Below are 23,427 nucleotides of genomic sequence, written 5' to 3' on the forward strand. Positions count from 1 at the left end.
ATAAATTGAAGAGTATGTATTAAAAAAGGGGCTGGCCACCTGCTTTGGGTTGCCCTGTCTGTGACCACTTCACCTCACAAGCCGTAATCATGCCCTCACCCCCATCCCTTTCTTTCAAACCCACTGATACATTAATTATTTGAAAGATCTCAAGTTCTCTTCGATGAAAGCGAAGGTTGGTGTTCAGGTCTGCTGGTGATTCATATGGACAGAAGAATTGAGAAAACCAGCAAGTATGAAGTGAGACAATGTAACGAGTAAGACACAGAGAGCATCATGGCTAAAATGTGATATACAGTGGGTATGTGGGTATAATTTTCACTTTTAGTTTATTGCAGCCATTTGCTAAAATAAATAAAAGTTCATTTTATTTCTCATTAATGTACACTAAGCACCCTTTGCTGTGACACTTATTTTTAACTTACATGCTGACCATTTCTTCTGATCCTCCTTGAGATGGTTCTACTCCTTCATTGGAGTGTTTAATTAAACTGATTGGACTGATTAATTAAACTGATTAGGAAAGGGACACACCTGTCTATTAGAGATGCGCGGATGGGCTATTATTTCATCCGCAACCGCATCACAAAACTCATCATCCGTCCGCCATCCATCCGCACCAACGTTTCTGACCAGTTTTCAAAACCGCACCCGCCCGCCATCCGCTGACTGGGCGATGCAAGACGCTGCTGATGACAGCCGCGAGACTAGAAAGCTCTAGAATATAAGCAGTGAACTCAGTCTCCGATCGGCGCACACGGGACAAAAATAAATAAATAAATAAGTAATGCCTAAATTAAACGCACAAATTACATAGTCTGCACTGGTGTCATCCTGATTTACCACTTTGTAAAACTTATTCCAGGCAAACCTTTTCTGACCTTCTATTTCCTTTGTTTTTAATTCTCATTTTTTGAGGCGTTGATAAGAGCTATGTCAAAATGCGTCCTCATTTCTCTGCGCTGTTAATGATAGAACGAATGGATTCTTAACATGCCGAGGCTATCCCAAACAATTAAAACCTTTATTAAATAAAAGTGTATTAGAAAACTTTTTCTTGTCACTGTTTTAGTATTATAAGTTATGTTTTGTGTTAATATTATTCAGTTTATGTTGCGTATATTTGCAACATAAGGTTATTTGATATACTGTTGAATAGTTTAATCTACATCAATGTGTCATATTTTCTAAAATAAATTAATATTTTTGATTACATATTTATTTTAATAAGTCAGAAATGTCTCCGCTGTTTTCTGCTGACAGGCGCGGTGGGGGCTACTGGGGGCGCGTGCAACAGGTGACACAAATTATGGGTCCTCAGAAGGCTAGACCGTCTCATTTCAGTTCTCTTTGAGAACTTCTGAGGCTGCCACCCTGAAAGACAGAGTGCTCACCTTTTAAGGTTGCATGCTTAGAAGGACACAGCTAACAAGCAGTCGATCCGCCACCCGCCCGAATCTAATTAAAATATTATTTTTCGTCACGTCATCCGCCCGATCCGCGGTTTATCCGCGGAGTCCGCGGCTGTAACCGCCAACCGCGCATCTCTACTGTCTATATAAGACCTTACAGCTCACAGTGCATGTCAGAGCAAGCAAATGAGAATCATGAGGTTGAAGGAACTGCCAAAGGAGCTCAGAGACAGAATTGTGCATTAATGAGAAATAAAATAAACTTTTTTGAGTTTAGCAAATGGTTGCAATGAAACAAAGAGGTCTTTGGGGTCTGTACTTTCCGTACCCACTGTATACTTGCTGTGTTGTAAGTATTAGTATGACTCTTAACCAAACCAAACAGACCAGTCAGAAAAACTTTTGAAGGTACTTTTTTTAAATTGAGAGTTATGGGTACAGACTTACCATAGAGATGGGCTAATGGCCACAGACCACACTCTGTCATACATGGGAATTGTGTGTAAACACTCTCCAAGTCGATCTGAAGTCAGTGTCCAAATCTAAAATAAAAAACAAGCATATTGTATAAAAGCATTTGAACGTATAGAGTTAGAAGTATAAAGACAAAACATCAGAATTTTCATTTACACTGAAGAAACGGCATAATATGGATTCACGACTATAGTTGTTGTTTTTCTTTAATAATCGAAATAAAATAAATAGTTTTTTCCCCACTGGCAAATTAATCTGAAACATGTTAGTGAGGTTTACACAGTGTGCGGCATTGCTAAAATGATGGGATCACTGTGAACTATGACATCACATCAAATAGAACTGTCAAGTAGCAGCATAGGATCACTTTACAAAGGGGTATGGGGTGAAATTGCATTGATGGCTGTATAAAGACATCCTAGAATATAAATGCAATTTACATTGATTTACTGTGATTGAATTGGACAGGGTCCAAATTTTGTGGTGATAACTTCACGGAGGGTGAACTGTATGATCAGTCATAGATATATTTTTTATTATTGCATAATAACCCTATACATTATGCTTGTCTATATCATAATCTTGTCTTGTAATGTCTTGAATCCCATACAATGAGAAAAAAAGAGGACAATATAAGCCTTATTTCAAAAACAAGGCTTAAAGCTAGTCCAAGACTAAGACCCATGTTTAAGGTCTCAAATGAAAATAACTTGCACTGATTTTTTAATATGCAAGTGCTTTAAATTTGTCTCAAGATATACACCAGTCATGTCTTTCTTGAAGGAATATTTGTAAAAGATGCTTAAACATTTTAATTTAACTAAAACCTAGTCCTGGCTTAAGCTAAACCTTGTCTGTGAAACCAGGCCATAATGTACCACTGGAATAAAGCAAGCTAGATACCGACAATGCTACCATATAGTGCTGCCTCACGATTAGTCGCAACAATTCGCTTGCAGAATAAAAGTTTTTGTTTACATAATATATGTGTGTGTACTCTGTATAATAATTATGTTTATGTAAATACACAGATACATGTATAATTTAAAGAAAAAAAAATATTTATATAATAAATATTTATATATAATATAGATTATATATAAATATAAACATCTATATACTAGGGCTGCAATGATTTATTGTGTGTCCCATTAAAAATGCCTGTCTGAAATCGTTTCGGAATCGCAAGGCTGCGGTTATGTGTTTCATGCACAGCTTGTGCGAATACTATGGCAGTATTTGGTCAGTAGGAACTCCTTATCAATCTAAAATCATTATGAGTTGAAGTCGTTTATAACGTGCATTTAAAAAAGCAACACTCTGGCTGCGACCGAACCCGCATACTGTACAGTAGGTACTGAATAAGATGAAGTACCTACTTACTTCCGTTAAAACAGTAGGTACTGTATAGTATGAATCCTAGTAGTATGAATGAGATTCGGACGTACTACATCCGCCATGTTGCTACATCACGTGACATACGGCATCATCACCTCATGTCATTTCAGCATGAAAACAGCCGCATGCCTCTTCTTCTTCGTTGGATAACTCCTCTCCCAGGGGATCATGGGATAGTGAAGTGTCCATTCTATGCACACTGCAAAATCTAACCGGAAGTAGTAGGTCATCCGGGTACTTTTCACATACTGTTTTTCAAATACTATGTATTCGGACATACTACTCGCCTCGCCTACTGCTTTTCGCGTACTATATAGTATGAAGTAGGCGGTTTCGGACGCAGCATCTGGAATGCTACTTCTTCTGTGGCACAAAGGGAGTTTCTGCACGAGACCGCCCCCTGGCTTTGGGATGTGCCGGGATTTCACCATAATTCATTGATTGAGAAAACGTGCATTTGCATGATTAATCGTTACAGCCTTACTATATACACATGCAAATGTTTCTTAATTATATACATGTGTGTGTATTTAAACATAATTATTATACACAGTACACCCACATATATTAAGTAAACAAAAACGTTTATTCTGCAAACGATTAGTCGCGACTAATCGTGAGGCAGCACTACTACCATATCAGGGCTCCAGACTTTTTTTTTGAGACTGTGCCACTGAATTTTACATCCAGTTGGACATGTGCGACCAGTAAATTTGACCTTTTTTTGTGAGTTGACACTGAATTTGAAACAGCACATTGTACTTTCTGCATCTATCATCAAAGTATTTATTAGTAATACAGTGGAAATTTGTAGAAATGTGAATATTTGGTTAGCATGTTGATTTAGGATGTGTGCCCCTAAATTTTTTGGTTGCGCCCCTAAAATTGGGGGCCACTCCTAGTGAAAAAAGTTAGTCTGGAGCCCTGCATATCATAGCATTATAGACAAGTCTAAGTAGGCCCATTTTGGTTGATTTCCCAATATAGTGTTGCATTAGCAGGACAACGGTTGTGGGTTCGATTCCCATGGAACAAACATACTTAGGAAAATGTACAACTTGAATGGAATTCGCCTTGGATATAAGCATCTGCCAAATGTATAAATGTAAATGCAGAGAAGTGTGTGGGGAAGGATTATCTATTTGTTTTGCAAACAGAGGGAGTGTTTGGGAGGTTTGCCAATACATACTGTACACAATCTCACCTTTGCAGTCCTGTCCCTTGAGCCACTCACTATCACACCCCCTTTACAATCAACGCAGTTCACCTCCTGTTTGTGACCACAATACGCAACAGAGTATTCACATCCTCTGTCATGAACGATTATTTTACCATCACTGAAAAAAATGAAGCAGTGATAAATGGATGTTATTAGACATAAAAACTCTAAAAAGAACTGTAAAAAGAATAAAATGTATTTACCCTCCTGCACTGATAAGATGTGTGTCTGTTAGAATAAATCTGCACACATCTTCTTGGTGTCCTGAAAAAAAGGCCACTCGATTATTCTGCAACTTTCCTCCCTCGGGTCTCAGATGATACGCACTGATGTTTGCTGCCTGAGACAGATACAGCACATCACAGTCCAGCTGTATCCATGGCAACAAGCTGTGGGCGAACAATCAAGGAATGGAAATTACTCCTACACATGTTTTTCTGTAGTTCAATCTGTATCTTGGGGCTTAAGGTGACGAGAAGGCTAATAAAAAAGACACAATAATGTCTTGGCCATATTGGCAAGGTCATTGACACTCCCCGAGTCAGAGGATAAATGTAAAAAAATATGCATTAGGGGGTTGGAAAGTATGATATATTCCAATATCATTTGGAATTCCTTTTGAAATATGAAATATGGACAGATTTACCCATGTTATTATTTTACTGGCTTGCACATCAAGTTTGTGAATGATATTTTGTGTACAATTCAGGTTATTTTACACCTGATCGTTGAAAATGTTTATGACCAGGGTGTAAGGATTTAAATATAAGATAACAAACATTTAACTCACTTTATCTTCCATTTTAAAAGAATTTCTTTCCGACAAAATCCACGGCTCCAGTTTTGCGACACCCGCACTCTTTCCTTCAGAGAGATCGAAGGACACCTGTAACAATTAGTGATAAATATACAGTGAATAGACTGTTAACTGTCCTTTCCAGCATACAGTAAATACTATTTTGGGAATGCACACATAAACGAAGTGTAATAATTGCCATATTAGTCAGTTCAAATACACTACTAAGCCATCAACCCAAATGTATCTTGAGTAAGAAAAAGATGTGATGACGTAATAGCATCGTAATGAAGGCAAAAACCGAGCTGTCAAAAATGAATATAAAAATATTGAAACATTTTCTTTTGTTAATTCGTTTTAAGTTCCTCTTTTAAAGTTTATTTTTCTATATTTTTTATTCATTTGTTGCTACAAGTATACATGGTTCTCAGTTTGTGTTTGTTATGCACGTGTTACTTTAATGCAATTTAATTGTTGATGCGTTTAAAAGGTCAACATTTTTGGATAAAACAGTAATGTGGTCAATTATAACTCATAATCCAAAAATAGCTAAAACATTTAATACCCAGCGACACTAATCTGTTTATTTTCTTCTTTTACTAGTACGTCCCTCTCCCTTAAAAGTTCTGCATGTAAACAAGACCCACGTGACTGTCAGCGTAAGTAACTTGGTGAATCGTAGGCTACGCTGTTTATCATTACGTCACCACCTCTCTGAATGCGCTTTGCCCTACGCAGCCTACGTAGTTCTTTTACTACGCGTAGGCCAAAACTTGCAAGCTAGCCACACACAAACAGTTTATCCTGAAATCCTTACACGTCTATTCCCTGTCGTGTCAGGCCAGTATTAATAATATCTTTCGCTATTCTCCTCCAAACAGCGTCTCTGGAGATGAACTGGTAACTTCTCCTGCATGCTTGAGAGAGACGACAGAGCGATCTTTGATCCAAATACGACAGGACGTGGAAGAGGACATCCTCGGGTAAATGAAACAGAAACATTGCGCCTCCTCCTCTCTTTTCTTTTCTTTGTCACGCTGTGTCTACCTCGACTAATATGACGGGTTTTAAAAGGAAGACATTCGTCGGTTTTACGCAGGAATATGCAGAATCCCATGTTTTGTCAAAGCGTGCAGACACTACAAGCGCAAGAAGCCATCGCCAAATGAAAGTCACGTGATCCATGCGCTGTGTAGGTTGTTGTGTTCGACCTTATACGGCGCTGCGCAGGTCGATCTGCGTATGACATCAAAGTACCGCGAGAGCGGTATGAAAGCGTTGCTTTCTAACATCTCTCGCGATACTTGGATTTTTCAGAGCTGCTTCTGCAAAATTTTCGGTAATTAGGCTTTGCCAATATCTTTTGTTATTTCTGTTGTGTTGATGTTTGCCTTCTATGTCTAACATATATTATAATTTTAGAATCTGTTAAAAAAAAGTTCACCCAAATTTTACAAAAACATTTACATTTAACACATAGGGTGAGTGTGGTAGAAACGTGTTTTAATCTACCTGAATTCACCATATTTTTTATATTCATTAGAAAGGCTGTTTACAGAGTTAGACATTATTATGAATGTTCCAAGAACAGGGAAAACCATGTATTAGTTTATTTATTTAGTGTTTATTTTATTGTTAATGTTTTAGTACTGTCCTTATTTGGGCTGATTTGCCCTGACTGAAACTGTTTTATATCAGATTATGAGGTCAATTGTAACTTAAAGACAATAAAAAGCTCATTTCACAGTCGAGAAACAGAATTCAGGCTTGTTTTCTCAGGACTTTTATTTCTCTGAAGACATGCTCAGTTGCTTGTGGAATGCAATTTTCTTCTTTTCTTCACTCAGCCTGTCCTCCAATCACTCAACTTGTCCACCCTCACTCTATGGCACATTCAATTGCCTTGATGTTTTTCGTCTTCCTCCTCTTCTCTTTCTATGGCGAGCCTCTTGTAATTGACAGAGGACCCCGTCTCATGTAAGCTTTCACTGCTTGTCATTGTACAACATGTTTTTTATATTAGCTCCACAATGGGGCCATTTGATCCCAGGTTATGGTATGTGATTGTCAGTAATGCGACTACTTGATGGCTGCCTTTGTTTGAACCAAAGTGGTGGCCTGACCTCAGTCCATTCAGTGTGGTGACCATGTTACGCAGGCCTCTGTATCTTTTTACTTTCTCAGTCACTCCCTTACTGAGCTTAGTGTAGTTCAATACAATGTCACAGATATTACCTCTTTAACAGCCATATCCTCTCTCTCTCTCTCTGTTCAGGGAACCCAGTGTAGCCACCCTATAATTTGCCGATGTCTATTGTAAAAGTGTAGCTTTAGGTATTTAGGATAAATTGCAAATGGTCTATATGTTTTTATTTAAGTCATCTTATTTGATGTTGAAAGGTCTATTTGGGTCATTTTCCTGTAAATATCTAAACTGAGTAAATATATGAAGTGAGGAACCAACAGGGTTCCCACGCATTAGTTAAATTCAAGGACCTTTCAAGGACTTTCCAGGTCCAATACTCTCAAATTCATGGACTAAATGTGGGGACACATTTCAAGTGACAGCAAGGTTACCTTTTAAGATACACTGTTACTGTTTCCTTTCGAGGGAACTTGCGCTGCGTCACTGCGGTGACACTTTGTGGACGCCTCCAGGGGTAAGTGCTTCTGAATGTGTATATCAAATTCAACCAATGGTGAGGCTTAACGACAAAGAACGCGGGAGCCAGGAAGTATATCGCTATCTGAAATATTGCCAAAGACGGCAGGACGCGGGAAGTATGGCAAGGGAGACACAGCGTCTCGTTCCCTTCTCAGGGAACAACAGTTACATACGTAACCCAAGACGTTTTCATGTGTCAAACACAACGATGCAAAAAAGCATTAAGAATGAATCAACTTTCGCTTACAGAAGATATAAGAATTTAAAGCGAACAGTTTAGCACGTGTGCTTAAAAAGTCTAGAATTTGTATGAAATTATCCTGCACTACACAGGGAATAATATGGATTTTTTTCCAGAAAACTTGCATAAAATAGAATCAAGCACTTTCAATGACCTGTATCTATGGATGTATATTTTCAAAAACTTCCCAGGTCCTTGAATTTTTTTCCCCAGATTCACAAACTTTCAAGGATTTCAAGGACCCGTGGAGCCCTGAACCAATGGTTGCCAATGATTTTGGTGCATCATGTCAGGTTGTCAATGACATGTCTTGTGACCAAACATCATTGATGTCAACCCATACACCTGCTACCATATTCACAGCTACTTTGGAGTGGACAAGCATGTTTGTGTAGACTCTCTAATGGGTTTTGTAGACCTGAACAAAGATTAATTAAACATTCCTTGTGTTAAACATGACTTGTGTTCCACAGAAAATGACATTGCAACTTACAGATTTTGAGATCTTCATTAATGCATGTGAAATTTGTATTTTCAATGCGTGTACTGTTATATACATATCCCCTCATATTAGGGTATGAAAGTTTAAAAAAATCATTTATGGTTGGCTTTCCAGCTGAATTGACAGGACTGAAAGGAAATGAAGAAGGAGGGGGAATCTTCCCTTTTGATCTTTTTAGAGGGGTGCAGGGTCCTCTGTGTGGCTGGCAAACACATTTAGCCTGTAATTGTTCAGATCATTCAGACAATCAGCCTTAGAAATGCATGGGCAAACAAAAGATTACAGCTCCAATTGGAAAAGTCAACAGTTCTTCCATATGTTCCATATACAAACAGGCAAACTGTTAAGTCCCATCTTCTCTTTGAAAAACGTTTGCGTGTAAGTTATAATTTTGCGATTGGCTGCTGGCTTGTGTGCTTGAAATCCGTGCAGCAATACAACAACTGTTATAGTGTTGCATTTTTTTAGATCAGAATAGGTAAATGATTGGTGGTTATGACAGCACAATGTATATATTTATATTTATTTAAATACTTATCCCAGATTTTACGAAGTTGACTTTCTGCTTTCGTTGACTTTCAAGGGTCGTTTAGAGACCTCTGCAGGTTTACCATAAATAATAAGTAGTCTTTTGCTATAAATACTATAGACATTTATTGCTTGCTCATGTAGTGAACGCTGTAGACATATGGATACTAGAAGGAGCACTTGAAGCGGACGTTATCTGCATCATTTGAATCCATGTTTCCTCCATTGAGCTCCAATTTGTAGGAAGGATTTTATGACCAGGGTTAGGCAGAATGTGAAGTAAAAGCAGCTTAAAGGTCTGGGTCATCCCTTTCCTTCACCCCTACCATTCTGCCAGTTCAGCAGGGGTCCTTGTACAAGTCTAAATTGCTCCCTAAGCAAATTAAGAAGGTAGCCTTGTTTGTTTATCAGGGGTTAAGGATGACGGTTGCAGCTCAATAAAATGGATGAAAGCAGTTTTGCGTCCCTTCTTTCTCAGTGGAATTGCTCCTCATTTGCATGCCATCACAAGCTGCACAGAAGGTGTGATTTTTCCCACAACCTGCTGGATCCCCTGGGTTTTCTACAACTTTATGGTCATGGGGACAAATTTCAGGGGAAACTGAGGCCTGATAATGCAGAATAACCGTGGCAAATCATCCAGGTCTGTTAATCAATAGCAGACGTCATCAGTGTAAAACACGGGGAGTCATTTGTAACCGGTGCCTCTTTTCTTTCATGTAACACCGTGACCTTACTTTAACAAATGTAATGCTTTTATTACTGTTGTTTGGGGACATCAAACTTGTAATGCACAAATACATGCACAAATTGTATTTCCAGTAGTTTTTACTGGTTATCAAAATTCCATTTTTCATTAGACCACAAAATAAAAAGTTTGTATTACTGGTTACTGTCTGATCTTTCTGTCTCTGTTAACTGTGTTTATAATGTTGGCAAACATTATAAAGTGATCTTTGAAAGTTTCTCTATAGCTCAATGGTAGAGCATTGTGTAAACAGCACAATAGGTCATGGGTTTGAACCCAAGGAACACACATATGATAAAAAAATGATATACCTTGTAACGCGCTGCTAAAAGTCGTTTTGCATATATGTAAATGTTAAAGACCAACCCCCTTTATTTAATAGTACGTCTGTTTAACCCGTTAACTGGTGCTGTCCTGTGAGCGGGACACCTAAGTTTACTTCAATATTTTTCATGTAAATGTTAATCTATCATGACAAACTATTGTTGGAAAGGTCTAATTAGAATGTAGTTTTCATATTTCAAAACCTTTTAGCAGTAATAACAATGCAGTAACTGTAATTTATTCATTTGTGACAAGAGTATGCAGCAAACCAACACAAACCTCAGTTTTTTGATAATTTTATGTATTAAAAATAATGCTATTTTGCTTTTTTTTTTTTATTACAAATAAATGTAAACTGCTATAAAAAAGTATATTTTCACCTCCAGACACTTCCGTAAAAAACGTAAAAGTGTATTTTTTAAAACAAGACCAAAATTAGGCTTCTAGACCAAAAAAATGCCAGAGTTATATTAATTTGAATGTGTACATAACCTTTTCACTCCCCCCCCACTCAAAATGGGCTGTTAAATCAGTTAAGGGGTTAAAAAAGATGCCCATTTTGTCCTATAAGGGGTTAAACAGTGTATTTTGAGAGGATCCCATAGTTCTTTAAATTAAATTATTTAGCCAAAAAACATCACTACATTCGTTGTAATAAACCAAACCTACAAATGTTTCAAATAATTAATTTGAGAAATATTTAAAACTGTTATTTAAAATTCATTGAGGTTGTATAAGACTTGTCAACAAGATTTTCCCTAGAAAGCAATTGATCACCAGCCAGTGAACTGGATGACACTGTAGGCCCATCAGCGCTGAATGGACGTGAACTAGAATCGCTACTTGCATCATGTATAATACCATTCCAGCACTAATCTGAGAATAATTTTTGACCAGTTTTACAATGCATTTAATTTAATTAAAACATGTTGGAATATGTGAAAGAAGCTTGCAAGTCTATAATTTGTATAGCCTACGTTCAGCAATGTGCATCTCAGGCTAGAAGAAGAAATTCATAGACTTCCTCATCACAGACAAGGTGATAGTGATCTCAGACTACAAATCCCTGTTCTCATTTTCTCACTATATGTTGCCCTCTGATCTTAGCTTTCGGCTCCTTGGAACCCCGTCCGCAAACACACACCACCCTGCTCGGACAAAACAGATACCCCTCCAATCAGATTAAGCTACAGGGAGTTAAAGGTCTGAGATTAAACAAAAACACCTGAGTAAGGGTGAAGAACCAGGGCCAAAGAGCCGCAGCGTGTCCAGTTCAACCAAAGGAGAGACCAAACAGTATTGCCCCCCGGAGAGAGACCGCCCTACTGAGCCGTTGACCTGAGCTGTGCCATTCCAAACATTCTGGGGGGAGAGACCCGGTATCTCTCTGTACTGGTCACTAACCAGAAGGGTTATGCAAACAATGGTGGTATTTATTACGATGAAATTACATAATGACAAGTCGTTTCATACAAAGACAGCACTGGCCTAATTTTCTATAGATGAGGCCTTTCAAATCAGCTAATGCTTCTTTCAGCAAATAATGTATAGGTGCATGACTTGTACGAATATGAATCCCTTAAAAAATGCGAACGTATTGAAACATATGAATGTTGAGTCAATTATGCAAGAACTTTCGAGACAAAGGATGAGCGTCAGTATCCTAAGGTAAATTTATTACACGTTTTTAAATAAATATTTCCATCATTAAAATTATTTTACACATCCTCAAATAAAAATATATTTATATTTGTATAAAAAACAGACAAACAAAATGCAACAAAGAACAAAGCTTTTCCTACAGTTTCATACATTTATACATCTTGGAATTTACAAGTTTCAACCACGTTAGGAAACTTGTGATATAATGAAAATGTAGCTGCCACATTTAAATATGTATTTAAAGCTCTGTTTGCTTTAACCATGTTTATCTTCAGAGAGTTCCAGAATCAAGAACCAGAGAGGTTACTGAGAGATGAGCTGGGTATCTTATCACTGGGTGGTCGAGAGGTGCCCCGGCTGCCTGTGTAACCGAATACAGCCCTGTGTTGTCAGTGCATTCTCTCTCGGGCCCTTGAAGTCCCCTTGAGCAGCATTATGAAGAGTTATAAATTACTCTAAAACTGTCAAAATCAAATGAAACAAAACCAGAAAGAAAGATGGAAGAAGTCCACGCACTACTAAAATGTCAGCACTTAAATGTCCCGTGCTTTGATTTTCTATAGTTTCTATACACAGGTCAGTACTAAAAGTCAGGGGTACAAAAATAGATCTCTTTTATCTTGAGATATTTTTTTTCTTAATTTCTGAAAATTCATAAAAAACTAAAGGTTAGGTATATTGTTGCTCAGTACAAAAACATGTTTTAGGAGTCCACAGGAGAAGTCTGTTAATTGAGAAAGTTTTTTTCTGTCTTTCAGTTTCTTTCCTCCAGTGTCACTCTTCAACGCTCGCCTGAGTAGCGAGTGCGTTTAGTCCGTTTGTTGAAAGGATAGTTGATGAAATCAAAGGGTCTGTGCTCTGCGATTTGATGTCCCCTAGGCAGCCTCTTCATGAAGTGGACTTCCCGCTGATGTTGCCTGGTTTTGGAGCCCTTGCGGGGTCTGCCTTTGCGTGTAAAAGCCATGTACCAGCCTTCATACTTTACATTCTGCAGAGCTGTGTAGTTATTCTCCAATACTATCTCGGTGAAAATGCAGTCCTTCCCCTGACCGTTTTTCTGTAAAGAAGATACAAATCAAATTATTAAAGGGAAATATGAAGCTTATCGTAAAGTATTTGAAAAACGTGTGCTCTGGTTTACAAAGGGCTTCCCCATACGCACAGGGCATATGCTTAAGTCATTATGATCCAAGATCAAGAAGGAAAAATGACAGCAGAAGCCAATGACTTTCCCCATTCAGGAAACACAGTGTGGATTCATCCTCAAAAATCATGCCTTTGAATTATTATTAATGGTTAAGTCATTTTGAATCCAGAACATATTCATATTATAGGCTATTATTCTACATTGAACAATATAAACAACTCTATACTATATCTTATATTTTAAAAACATATATCATTTAATTCTTCAACATGGTTATTAGACTATTCTTATTTTGCCCATATGTGAACACCCCATCATCTTATTTTCACAGTAACAGGACCACTAAATGTTATCCGGCCAATGCAACACATAAATGCGGTAATGAGCCAAACCAGGAGTCCAAACCTTTCCCGAGCCTCTTAACAAAATGGCCTGTTAAAAATCTTAAATCCAAAACAGAAAAAGACTGGCATATCAACCAATAAAAAACAACAACACCAGAAAAAACTCTCTCATGCATGCTGTCGTTGGGCGGCCAATATGTCAGATAGCATAAGATCAGGGGTGCCAAGCAGATGGTCCACCTGGCAGGGTGCTGGGAGGTGGGGGCCGAACCTCCATCCCACTTTATTACCATGCACAGCAAGGAGAAGGCACAAATCCACATTGGAACAAGAGTAGCCAGCTAAAAATGGAAGAAGAAAGATCCCATTCTTCATTGTGCCTACTGCATCCAAGATAGAGTCGGGTGCCCACTAACAGATAAGGCGTAATGTTTTGACCAACACTAATTTGATTTCCGGAAAATCTCCTTGATATGGTTGAGATCAAGGGAAAAAACTCCACAAGCAATTTAATGCTAAGAGGAAGCAGTGGGTACCTACATGACTTTATGCTTTAATTTTGTGAATTATTTCTTATTCATCTTCACTTTCCCTTCTCACTTCCCATCTGGTCAAAGTCACTGATACATGTGCCATTTTTACATAATTCAATATGTAATTTACTTATAAATTATGTATGACTTTTTCTCATACCTTGCCAATCAGCTTTCCCCTCCTGTTCATACAGATGTAGAAGCCCGTTTCAGCTCCTTTAATTCGTACTCGACTCCCAAACGTGTCAGTCTCCACTATGAGCTTGGCTGTAAATACAAAAAATGAGATTTTGTGAGATACTGGGACTTAAACATGAAGTTTTAATAGGAAGCACACAAATTCTATCTTTATACACACATGTAGATACACACATGAGCATAAATACAAGAAATCCAAAGGGACTACTCTTAGGATTTATGTAAGCTTAAATTCTAGCAAAATGATAAAAACATGTGCACTTCAATTCTTTTGAAAGCAGCCAGAGGCTTCCTGGCAGTCCTTTTAACTTTTTGCATTTTATGTAAGTACATAAACAATATGTAAATTGCTATCACATGTCCTCCACATACAAAAAAAGTGTCAAATGTAATGTAAATTTATGATATTTTTATACCTTCATGGCAGCTTGAAAAAAGCTTTTTTCCCATTGCTAAAAAGCATTGTTGTAGGAAATTGATAAGTATATCATTTAGATGAAATAAAAATTCCTGGAAAACTCAGTTTTCCATGATACATATTCACCATGCCAAGTATTAGCACTTGCAGCCGTTCTCTAATTCAGCCCCCATACTCTGAGTGATCGTAAAGAGTTATGGTTCAAATGGAGGGGGTCAGATAACCTGCTGGTGAAGAGCCTAACCACAAGCCCGAAGCCGGAGCCAGGCACTGGCCTCAACTAACAGCCCTGCTGTCTCTACAACATGCTCAGGTGAAATGGATGTCACCACAGCCACGCAGGGCCAGAACCAGCTTTCCAAAAATACCACAACAGAGCTAATAATTATTAGGTTTTATATGATAAAACCACATATAAACTATATTAATAATATAAGAGATATCAATAAGTAAATAAATTATTAAAGAGAAATACCAATAACAGAAATTTATTATTGTCATGTTATATGGTTCCATAATTTTTTGTTGCACAAAAATGTGGTGAATAAAGACTAACGGTTAAAAAGAAATAAATTGTTATTGTCTTAATGGTTCTTAACCATAGCATTGCTGTAAATACCCTTTTTAACAGTATATTTTGAGAGGATCCCATGATTCTCAAAATTAAATAATTTAGCCAAAAGAACAACATTACATTAGTTGTAATAAACCAAACTTACAAATATTTCAAATAATTAATTTAAGAAATATTTAAAACTGTTATTTAGAGTTCATTGAGGTTGTATAAGACATGTCAACAGGATTATCCCTAGAAAGTAAACGCAAGGGTCAGAATTCGGCTAGACATATTTTCATCGTGGATCAGGTCGGGAAGGAGGGGAATGTTCTTCAGGAAATGTTTAGAAGGTTGAAGTAAGATGAGTTTTAATGGTTCTTCCAGACCCGCGCGTCTCTCTAGAGAATCACCTTCAACAATCTACAATCCATTTCACTTTTTTCGCACACCGCTGCTTTTTAAACTTCATCACTTCACCAGCTGACCAAATGCCCAACCATTCAAATGCACGTTTTTTTTTTAGAAATCAAGAAACTAAATACGCAGTTTTTTTGCAACAAAATATCTTAACTAAGTTCATTCCATAATAATCACCCCAAAGGATTTTATTATGATTGGACACTGAGAGAGAGAAAGAGAGTGTTTGTGTGTGATAAATAAAGAAGGATGGTCTTACCATGAACGTCTCCATCATCTGCCATGGCGTTGATTTTCTTGTTCGGCAGAACTTGCACGTGCTTGCCACTGGTTCGACTGTAAAGCTGGTAGGTCCGGATTAGTCTACGGCTGACCCGGTCCGTCACCCTACTTTGCTCACTCACATGCTGTGTAAAATTAGGTGAGGACTGAATGGTTACCTGTCAGAAATTAAATACCATATAATCAATATCTGCAGAAATTGTTTCATCGTTTATTATGAGCCTATAAATTATGCGACTCTCCATATATGCAATCAGGATAAGTAATGTAATCTACATGAGAAAAGTTATTCTTATTTGAACAAATAAAAAGCGCGGTATATTTTACAATTAAAACCATTTGCGGTAGCCTATTATTAAGAAATGTATCATTGATGGTTTAAATCACAATGCTAAAAATAAACGAAATTGTCCTCTCAGCGTTCGGGAATCGGACAACGTGATTTATTAGAAATGTATTATACAGGATATGTCTATAAAAGTTATGTCCCCACGACATGTTTCGTCACTGACTAAAAGCTGGCATACTTTACGCGCTCATGCCCACGCGCCCTGTGCCAGTATGATAGTGTTACCTGCCAGGTTACTGCGCCCACTGTGATACCCATCTGATAAGAACATGCTACACCTTTTCCCAGCTCACTATTTAGTGCCTTTTAATTTAACTGTTATTTTTGTACATGCATTTCTTATGAAAGTCAACATAATGTATCTTAATTAATAGTAAACTAAAGCGCGCACTGACGCATTCTGTTTTTAAATAGGCTATTTTTTGATTCTAAGTAAGAATGTTTTCTAGTTTCCAATCTGTATATGTAACAAGCTAATTGAAATAATTTCAAATGCAAAAAGTAAATAATGTACATAAAGTAAGATTATTAATGTCACATGAAGAAGTAAAAATTTGGCACCTACCTGAGCATAGTAGCAGAACGCAAAGAGGTGAAGCAATCTGAAAGAAAGAAATCATAGATTAATGTTTGGAAATCAAAGCGAAGCTGTTAATGCGTGAAAAGGTAAAAGGAAATATACTTACAGATAACTCAATCGCGATGGAAAGAGCCTCATGTTGCTGAAGGGGTCGGGCCTCGGAGGCAAAATTAGCGGACCAAATTATGTGTAGGCTAATTTACGGAGATTTAAAAAATTAGGTTTTCCAGTTAAGACGCGCAGAGTCCAGCGCTGATATCCAAAACGTGACTCGCAACATATGATGAACAGATCAACTGGCAAATAAAAAAAAACCCTGCACGGAGGCAGAAAAAATGTCCAGTATTTTTCTAAGACAAAACGGCGAATCTATAGATTGACACCACTGACAAATACAAGCACTGTCTGGATTTTCTTCATAATCAATCAAAAATATCAACTAAGTGCACTTAACGCAAAACTTACGGCTTGTAAACGATTTACTTTTCAAGTTTTAGCGAAAGAGCTTCTAATGCACCTATGATAAAGACTTTAGCAAGAAAAGCCCACGTCCTATGCTGTCCATAAAGGTGAAATAGATCCAACGGGGAATCCTTTGACGTTTGATCCAGCCGTATCCCCTTGATCATTCAGTCTGACTCCTGTGGGAATGTCAGTCAGAGGAGGCAGGACAGTGCATCTCTTGCCGTGCTGCTGAGCTTTCTTCAAGAAACAGTGTTGCTGGACTGGCTAGGCTCTCTTATCCCCTCCTCTTCTCTCATTGCCAGTTAGTCACCAATGTCAACCCCGTTCGCGCTTACACCCCTGGTTAAAATGGTAGGGTTGGTCCTGGAGGAACAAGCCCCCTTTTCAATAGAACAAAAGCAGATGACCCCCCTTCACTTAAACCCCCACCCAAACCATTTTTTAAATATGCCTTCACCTGAGTCCATAAGCGTTCAGAGAAGTTTAGAAAGCGTCATTGACTGAGACTAATCGAAACGCATCATTCATAAATTTATTACGCATAAAAATTTAATAGTATTTACTGAACATGACATGGATGCACCCAGACCTGTTGTTATACAAAAAAAAATGCGGATTAAATGAAAAATAAAATAATATTTCCGCCTTAACCAAGTTTTGAAATCAAAAGTGTTAATTCTGATTTCAAAACTGAAACCAAGGCTATTATGCAATGCCGCAGACTGCAGAACTGGTTTACTAGTGACTTGTGTATTGCAGAAGGAAAGTGTGAGACATATTAAAAGGATTACAGACGATTAGCGGTTTTCTTCTGAAAAGAAAAATCCCTAAAACATCAGAAGGATAACACAGGTGTGAAGTGTCTCATTTCATGTACTTCTTTAAAGACTTCTACTTCTGTACCCTTTAACGTGCTATTTAATGTCACACTCTGATGTTATTTCTTGGTGCCCTTTAATAAATAATAGCAATTACTAAAACAGAAATTTAAATGTGATTTATGTTAATTTTCCACCACAAATAAACAAATTGCAAGTCTATCTGCAAACATATTACTACAAAAATGGCATTTAGTCAAGCAAAGAAAAGCTTAAGACAATCAATCTATTTCTAATCTGAAGTAATTAAACGTCAAAATAACTCAGCCCCACCCTCCATTATGTTACTTTTCAAAACCCAACATCAGAGAAGTCAGGGGTTTGATGGCCCACCATCACTCAGAACAGGCCTGCGCTTATTTGCGATTTGCAGCTTTTTAATTTGTTAAATAGGCTACCTTATTGCCGACGCCCTTCATACAATACAACATAAGCTACTGAAGATAAAAGCACATCTAACTGCGAGTGAAACCTATTTGATCAACAATTAATTATAGGCTAATATTACTGACAAACAGCATGATATCAGACAGCTTATAATAAACAACTGTATGTGCTACCAACTTCTAGCACATCAACTCTAAAACTCTAATCACTCTGATGACAAACTTTTCCCACTAATTTGAGAAATTTGACTACTGAAACATTTAATGCAACAAACCTTTCCTCCACAGGAGGGCGCCCTCAAAACTGTTACAGGTGTAGCTACCCTCTTCAACTATTTCAGAAACTGCACAATCTGTGTAAATAAATAATATACAAAAAGGATAAGGTTTGTACATTTATATTATTCCTAAACATGTCATGAAATAAACTGTAAAGCATTTTGTGTTAGCAAAAATAACATCACTTCTAATAACTGGCAACCAACTTGAAGGGTTATGAAAATGTTACTACCCTAAAGTTGTTCCAAAATTGTATGCATGTTTTGTTCTACTGAACAGAAATTAAGATATTTTGAAAAATATTTGTAACCAAGGGCACTTCCAAAGTAGAAAAAATAATACTATGGAAGTCAATGGTGCCCCAGAACTGTTTTTTTATTTTAGGATGAACTATACCTTTAAACCTTATCTTATATCATAGGCTATACACATACATACATACATACATACATACATACATACATACATACATACATACATACATACATACATACATACATACATACATACATACATACATACATACATATATATATATATATATATATACATATATACATATATACATATATACATATACATATATACATATATACATATACATATATACATATACATATATACATATACATATATACATATATATATATATATATATATATATATATATATATATATATATATATATACATATATATATATATATATATATATATATATATATACATATATATATATATATATATATATATATATATATATATACACATATACATATATACATATATACATATATATATATATATATATACATACATACATACATACATACATACATATACATATATACATACACACATATATATATATTAGGGCCGGGCATATATTAATTTAGATTAATCTCATACAAAATAAAAGTAATTTTTTGCATAATATATGAGTTTGTGATGTGTGTAAACATTATGTTTATTTAAACACACACACATACATACATATATATACATTTAAGAAATGTTTTATTTAAATATCTTTTTTTATTTATATATAATTTAGAATATATGAAAATATAAATAAATGTATATACACATGTAAATGTTTCTTAAATACATACATGAATGTGTGTGTATTTATATATACATAATAATTATACACAGCACAAACTCATTATGCAAAAAATTACTTTTATTTTGTATGAGATTAATCTAGATCTATGCCCAGCTCTAATTTATATGCATGTTTGTTCACGTTAAATTTTGTGGAAACGCAGTGAGCAACTGACATGTGCAATAATGTTGAGTCCAATACACAATATCCAAATCTTTGGTTTAATGTGGATACTTCCTGATCACATTACTCAAAGCAAACCGCTTTGAACATATGACAAGTCTTCCACTACTGTCTTGGGACAGTACATGTTTTTTTTATTTTCTTTTTGTATACATTAGGCTGGGTGTTTAAGTGGACCGATATTAATGGACCATTGCAAAGTCAACATTTCATTCCATGGCTGAGTACTTCTGCAAGGCCTGAGGCAGAGCTGGGCTCCTGGTTAACTTTGTGTCTAACTCTGTTGCTCATTGCCTAACCAAATCTGAAGATGTGCTGTTTTTGCCCACCTACTGGACGAAGAGCCACATATTATTATGTGCAATGCAGATTCCCAGGGAACAAACATACTGATAAAATGTACATTGTCATGCAGGGTACAACAACTGTCACTGGCCCTGAGATGTACCATTAAGGTTTGTACCTTTGAGGTACTAATATTCTTTAGTTACAAATTAGGTACCGCTCTAGGGAAGCTTTTGTACCTTTATTCCGAGAGTGTACTATGAATGTACTGTAAGTGTCTGTCAAATGCATAAATGTCTACTTATATAGTGGTAAACATATGTCACATAAACAGACAGAAACATATCATGCAAACAGCTCATGTCAAGTCTTTTAACTTTTGAACATTTAATTTCCCATGTTAACAGGATTTCATATCAGGCTGCCTAAATGTTCTAATCACAATTGAACCGGAACAAGATGATTCTTATTCTTTTTATACATTGGATTTAAAGATCTATAGTGCAAGTCCACTGTCAGCAACTTGGTCAAAAGTTGTCTTCAGGTACTTTTCTGATTAGTTTAATCTTTTTATACATTTTTTATATAAAGTTTAAGTGGCCATGGCCTCAAAAGTGTTCATGTATCTCTTTTGATGGCTTGGAGGGAGAAAGAGAGAGCGAGAGAGACACACAGAGAGAGAGGGAGAGAGAGCTATGTGGAGGATGGAATGGCACTCTTGGAAAGCACATAGCTTCCTGAAGTGTTGACAACCATGTCTGATGTGGGCAAGGTGCCAGAGTGGAATTACTGAAATAACTAACATTTTTTTCAGACTTGATGGCAGTTATGCAGTGCATCAAATTTTAGTTTTGTAATTTTTGCATTTCTTTCCATGTGTTTTAAAGGGATTGACAAAAAGAACATTTACACAGATGCTTTTACTCAAATCTATATTGCATTCTACAATGTAAAAAATAATAAGTTGCCTCAACTTAAAAAGTAAGTTATCTGGATGCCTTAAAATTTTGAGTTAATTCAACTTAAAAAAATATGAATTGACAACATTTTTACACTTTTTGAGAATAATATTTTTAAGTTGAATTAACTCAAAATTTTAAGGCAACCAGGGGAATATTACTCCACCCTTAAAATGGGAATCCATTTTGGGTGAACTACTCCTTTAAGTGGCAGCAACAATTTACTGTGTAATTAATTTTACAGTGTAGGTGCACATTTTTAATCAGTATCTGTGTTCCATGGGGTTCGAACCCATGACCTTTGGGTTGCCAGCAATGATCTACCAATTGAGCTATTAGACTTAAGATTGCCTCAAACTCATTGTCAAGATCTTTGTTACAGAATAAAAAAAATGCATTTATGTAAAGTTTGTAGTTTGTTTGTTGTATAAGTTAGTAGTCTACTTTTTTAGTATTCTATACTAAGGGCTCACAGATATAATCTATACCTTTGTTCAGTGTTGGGGAAAGTTACTTTAAAAAAAGTAATGCATTACAATATTAAGTTACTTCCCAAAAAAGTTACTAATTGCGTTACTTAGTTACTTTTTATGGAAAGTAATACTTACGTTACTTTTGCATTACTTTTTCTTACTTGGCATCTCTTTCAGGACTTGTAGGTGTTTTTATGACTGAGAAGTTCTGCATTCAGAAATTGCATATTTCCATTGCAAAAATTTCAAGCTCTGGCCTGCCATCTTTGTTTCTGACTCAAACTGTTCCTGCTCAGGATTTCTGAGTGAATACATTCAGTTCAATTCAGTACATTATTATAATTTTTTTAATCAAATTAATTAAACTGAAAAGTAACTCGCATTACTTCTTTAAAAAAGTAACTCAAATATTAGTGTGTACATTTATAAAGTAATGCGTTACTTTACTCGTTATTTCAGAAAAGTAATATTATTACGTAATGCACATTACTTGTAATACATTACCCCCAACACTGCCTTGGTTTCTTTTAACATGTATTTGTTTGTAAAACAAAGTATATCGTTTCCGTGCTTTGGCAATGTAAAAATCCATTTTAGCATGCCAATAAAGCTATATTGAATCTTAAAAAAGAGACATTTATAGACAGAGAGATTGAGTAAAAGTTACAAGGGAGAGCTTTGGGTGTGAGAGGCAAGTGTCACAGATTTGTTGAAGACAGAAGAGAAAATGATAGAAAAGACAAGAGAAGGAGGGAAAGAAATAGCAGAGAAGAGAGAAAAACAGGGGGCAGGGCCTGAGATCCCCTGCGGCTGCAGGGATTGCTGTCGATGCTCCTGGGGTTAAGAGGAGGGCAGGCAGGCCCTGTGCCTGGCTGCAGGGAGTAGGCAACCTGCTGAGGGCCTTTGGGGCCTGATGGCTCTTCCAGAGGGACAGCGAACATCGCAGGAGGGGCCGAAGAGTGGGCGAGAGGTTCCCTGTACCCGAGCCCCGCATGCGTCAATCCGCCCGCTCTCTGCGACGTCAGCGGTGACGCTGGACGCCGGTCTCGCCTCAGCCATCGCCACGGTAACGCACGACAGGTCGGCTTACAGTAAGATTCATCACAGAGGCCTTACTAAGCAGGGCAAGAAAACCAGCAGGACAAAACACACCCCAGGGAAGAACACTCATTTGAGTACCAATACCACTCAGCAGTGATTGAGAGGTGGCAGCATTGTTCTCACTTTTAAAGTGTCCTTTCAGAGGGACTCAAGGTGATGGACAGGCGTCACAGCAACACACACCGGCAGAACAAACCCAAAGTGAGGGACATGTTAATTGGAGGGAGGGAAGGAAATGGATAAGCAAACACACTAATGGTGAGGAACCTCGACAGCAGAGCCACAGATTAGTTCAGTATGCAAAGAATGTAATTGGCCCAATACAAGCTAATGAGATCTAAAGACTAATGTCATAGCGATTGCATTCGACACAGTTGCTCACATATGTGCGCGTGTGGGTCTTGTTTGTATCGGTGGGCTCTGACTGCACACGGCGGGTTAAAGCCCAAATACACAATGAGCCTCCCCTGCCACTGCATATATCAATTGCTCATTATCTTATCATGCCACCACCACGGAGA

The 23,427-nt window shown here is 37.0% G+C and overlaps 2 protein-coding genes across 3 annotated transcripts in view; both read right to left on the bottom strand.

The window, feature by feature from the left end:
- fbxw4 (F-box and WD repeat domain containing 4) overlaps positions 1 to 6,464 on the bottom strand; it is a 34,722-nt gene extending 28,258 nt beyond the window's left edge. The window contains exons 1-5 of the mRNA XM_065296643.2: positions 6,117 to 6,464; positions 5,294 to 5,389; positions 4,707 to 4,892; positions 4,489 to 4,621; positions 1,860 to 1,954 (exon numbers count right to left, since the gene is read on the bottom strand). Of these exons, the coding sequence (XP_065152715.1) occupies positions 1,860 to 1,954; positions 4,489 to 4,621; positions 4,707 to 4,892; positions 5,294 to 5,389; positions 6,117 to 6,301 (695 nt within the window). The 5' untranslated portion in view covers positions 6,302 to 6,464. The remainder of the gene's footprint in view (positions 1 to 1,859; positions 1,955 to 4,488; positions 4,622 to 4,706; positions 4,893 to 5,293; positions 5,390 to 6,116) is intronic.
- Positions 6,465 to 11,969: 5,505 nt separating this feature from the next.
- fgf8a (fibroblast growth factor 8a) lies at positions 11,970 to 17,638 on the bottom strand. Of its 2 annotated transcripts, none has more exons than XM_065296645.1 (5): positions 16,900 to 17,638; positions 16,779 to 16,815; positions 15,842 to 15,989; positions 14,154 to 14,260; positions 11,970 to 13,026 (listed from the first exon to the last, which is right to left on the bottom strand). In XM_065296645.1, the coding sequence occupies exons 1-5, from the start codon at positions 16,929 to 16,931 to the stop codon at positions 12,751 to 12,753; spliced, it is 600 nt and encodes a 199-aa protein (XP_065152717.1). In that variant the 5' UTR covers positions 16,932 to 17,638; the 3' UTR covers positions 11,970 to 12,750. The 2 variants fall into 2 exon arrangements, with proteins under 2 accessions (XP_065152717.1, XP_065152716.1); XM_065296644.1 differs by having other exon boundaries at positions 15,842 to 16,022.
- Positions 17,639 to 23,427: the final 5,789 nt, after the last annotated feature.

This window comes from Paramisgurnus dabryanus, chromosome 20 (genome assembly GCF_030506205.2).
Source record: "Paramisgurnus dabryanus chromosome 20, PD_genome_1.1, whole genome shotgun sequence".
Classification (NCBI taxonomy): Eukaryota; Metazoa; Chordata; class Actinopteri; order Cypriniformes; family Cobitidae; genus Paramisgurnus; species Paramisgurnus dabryanus.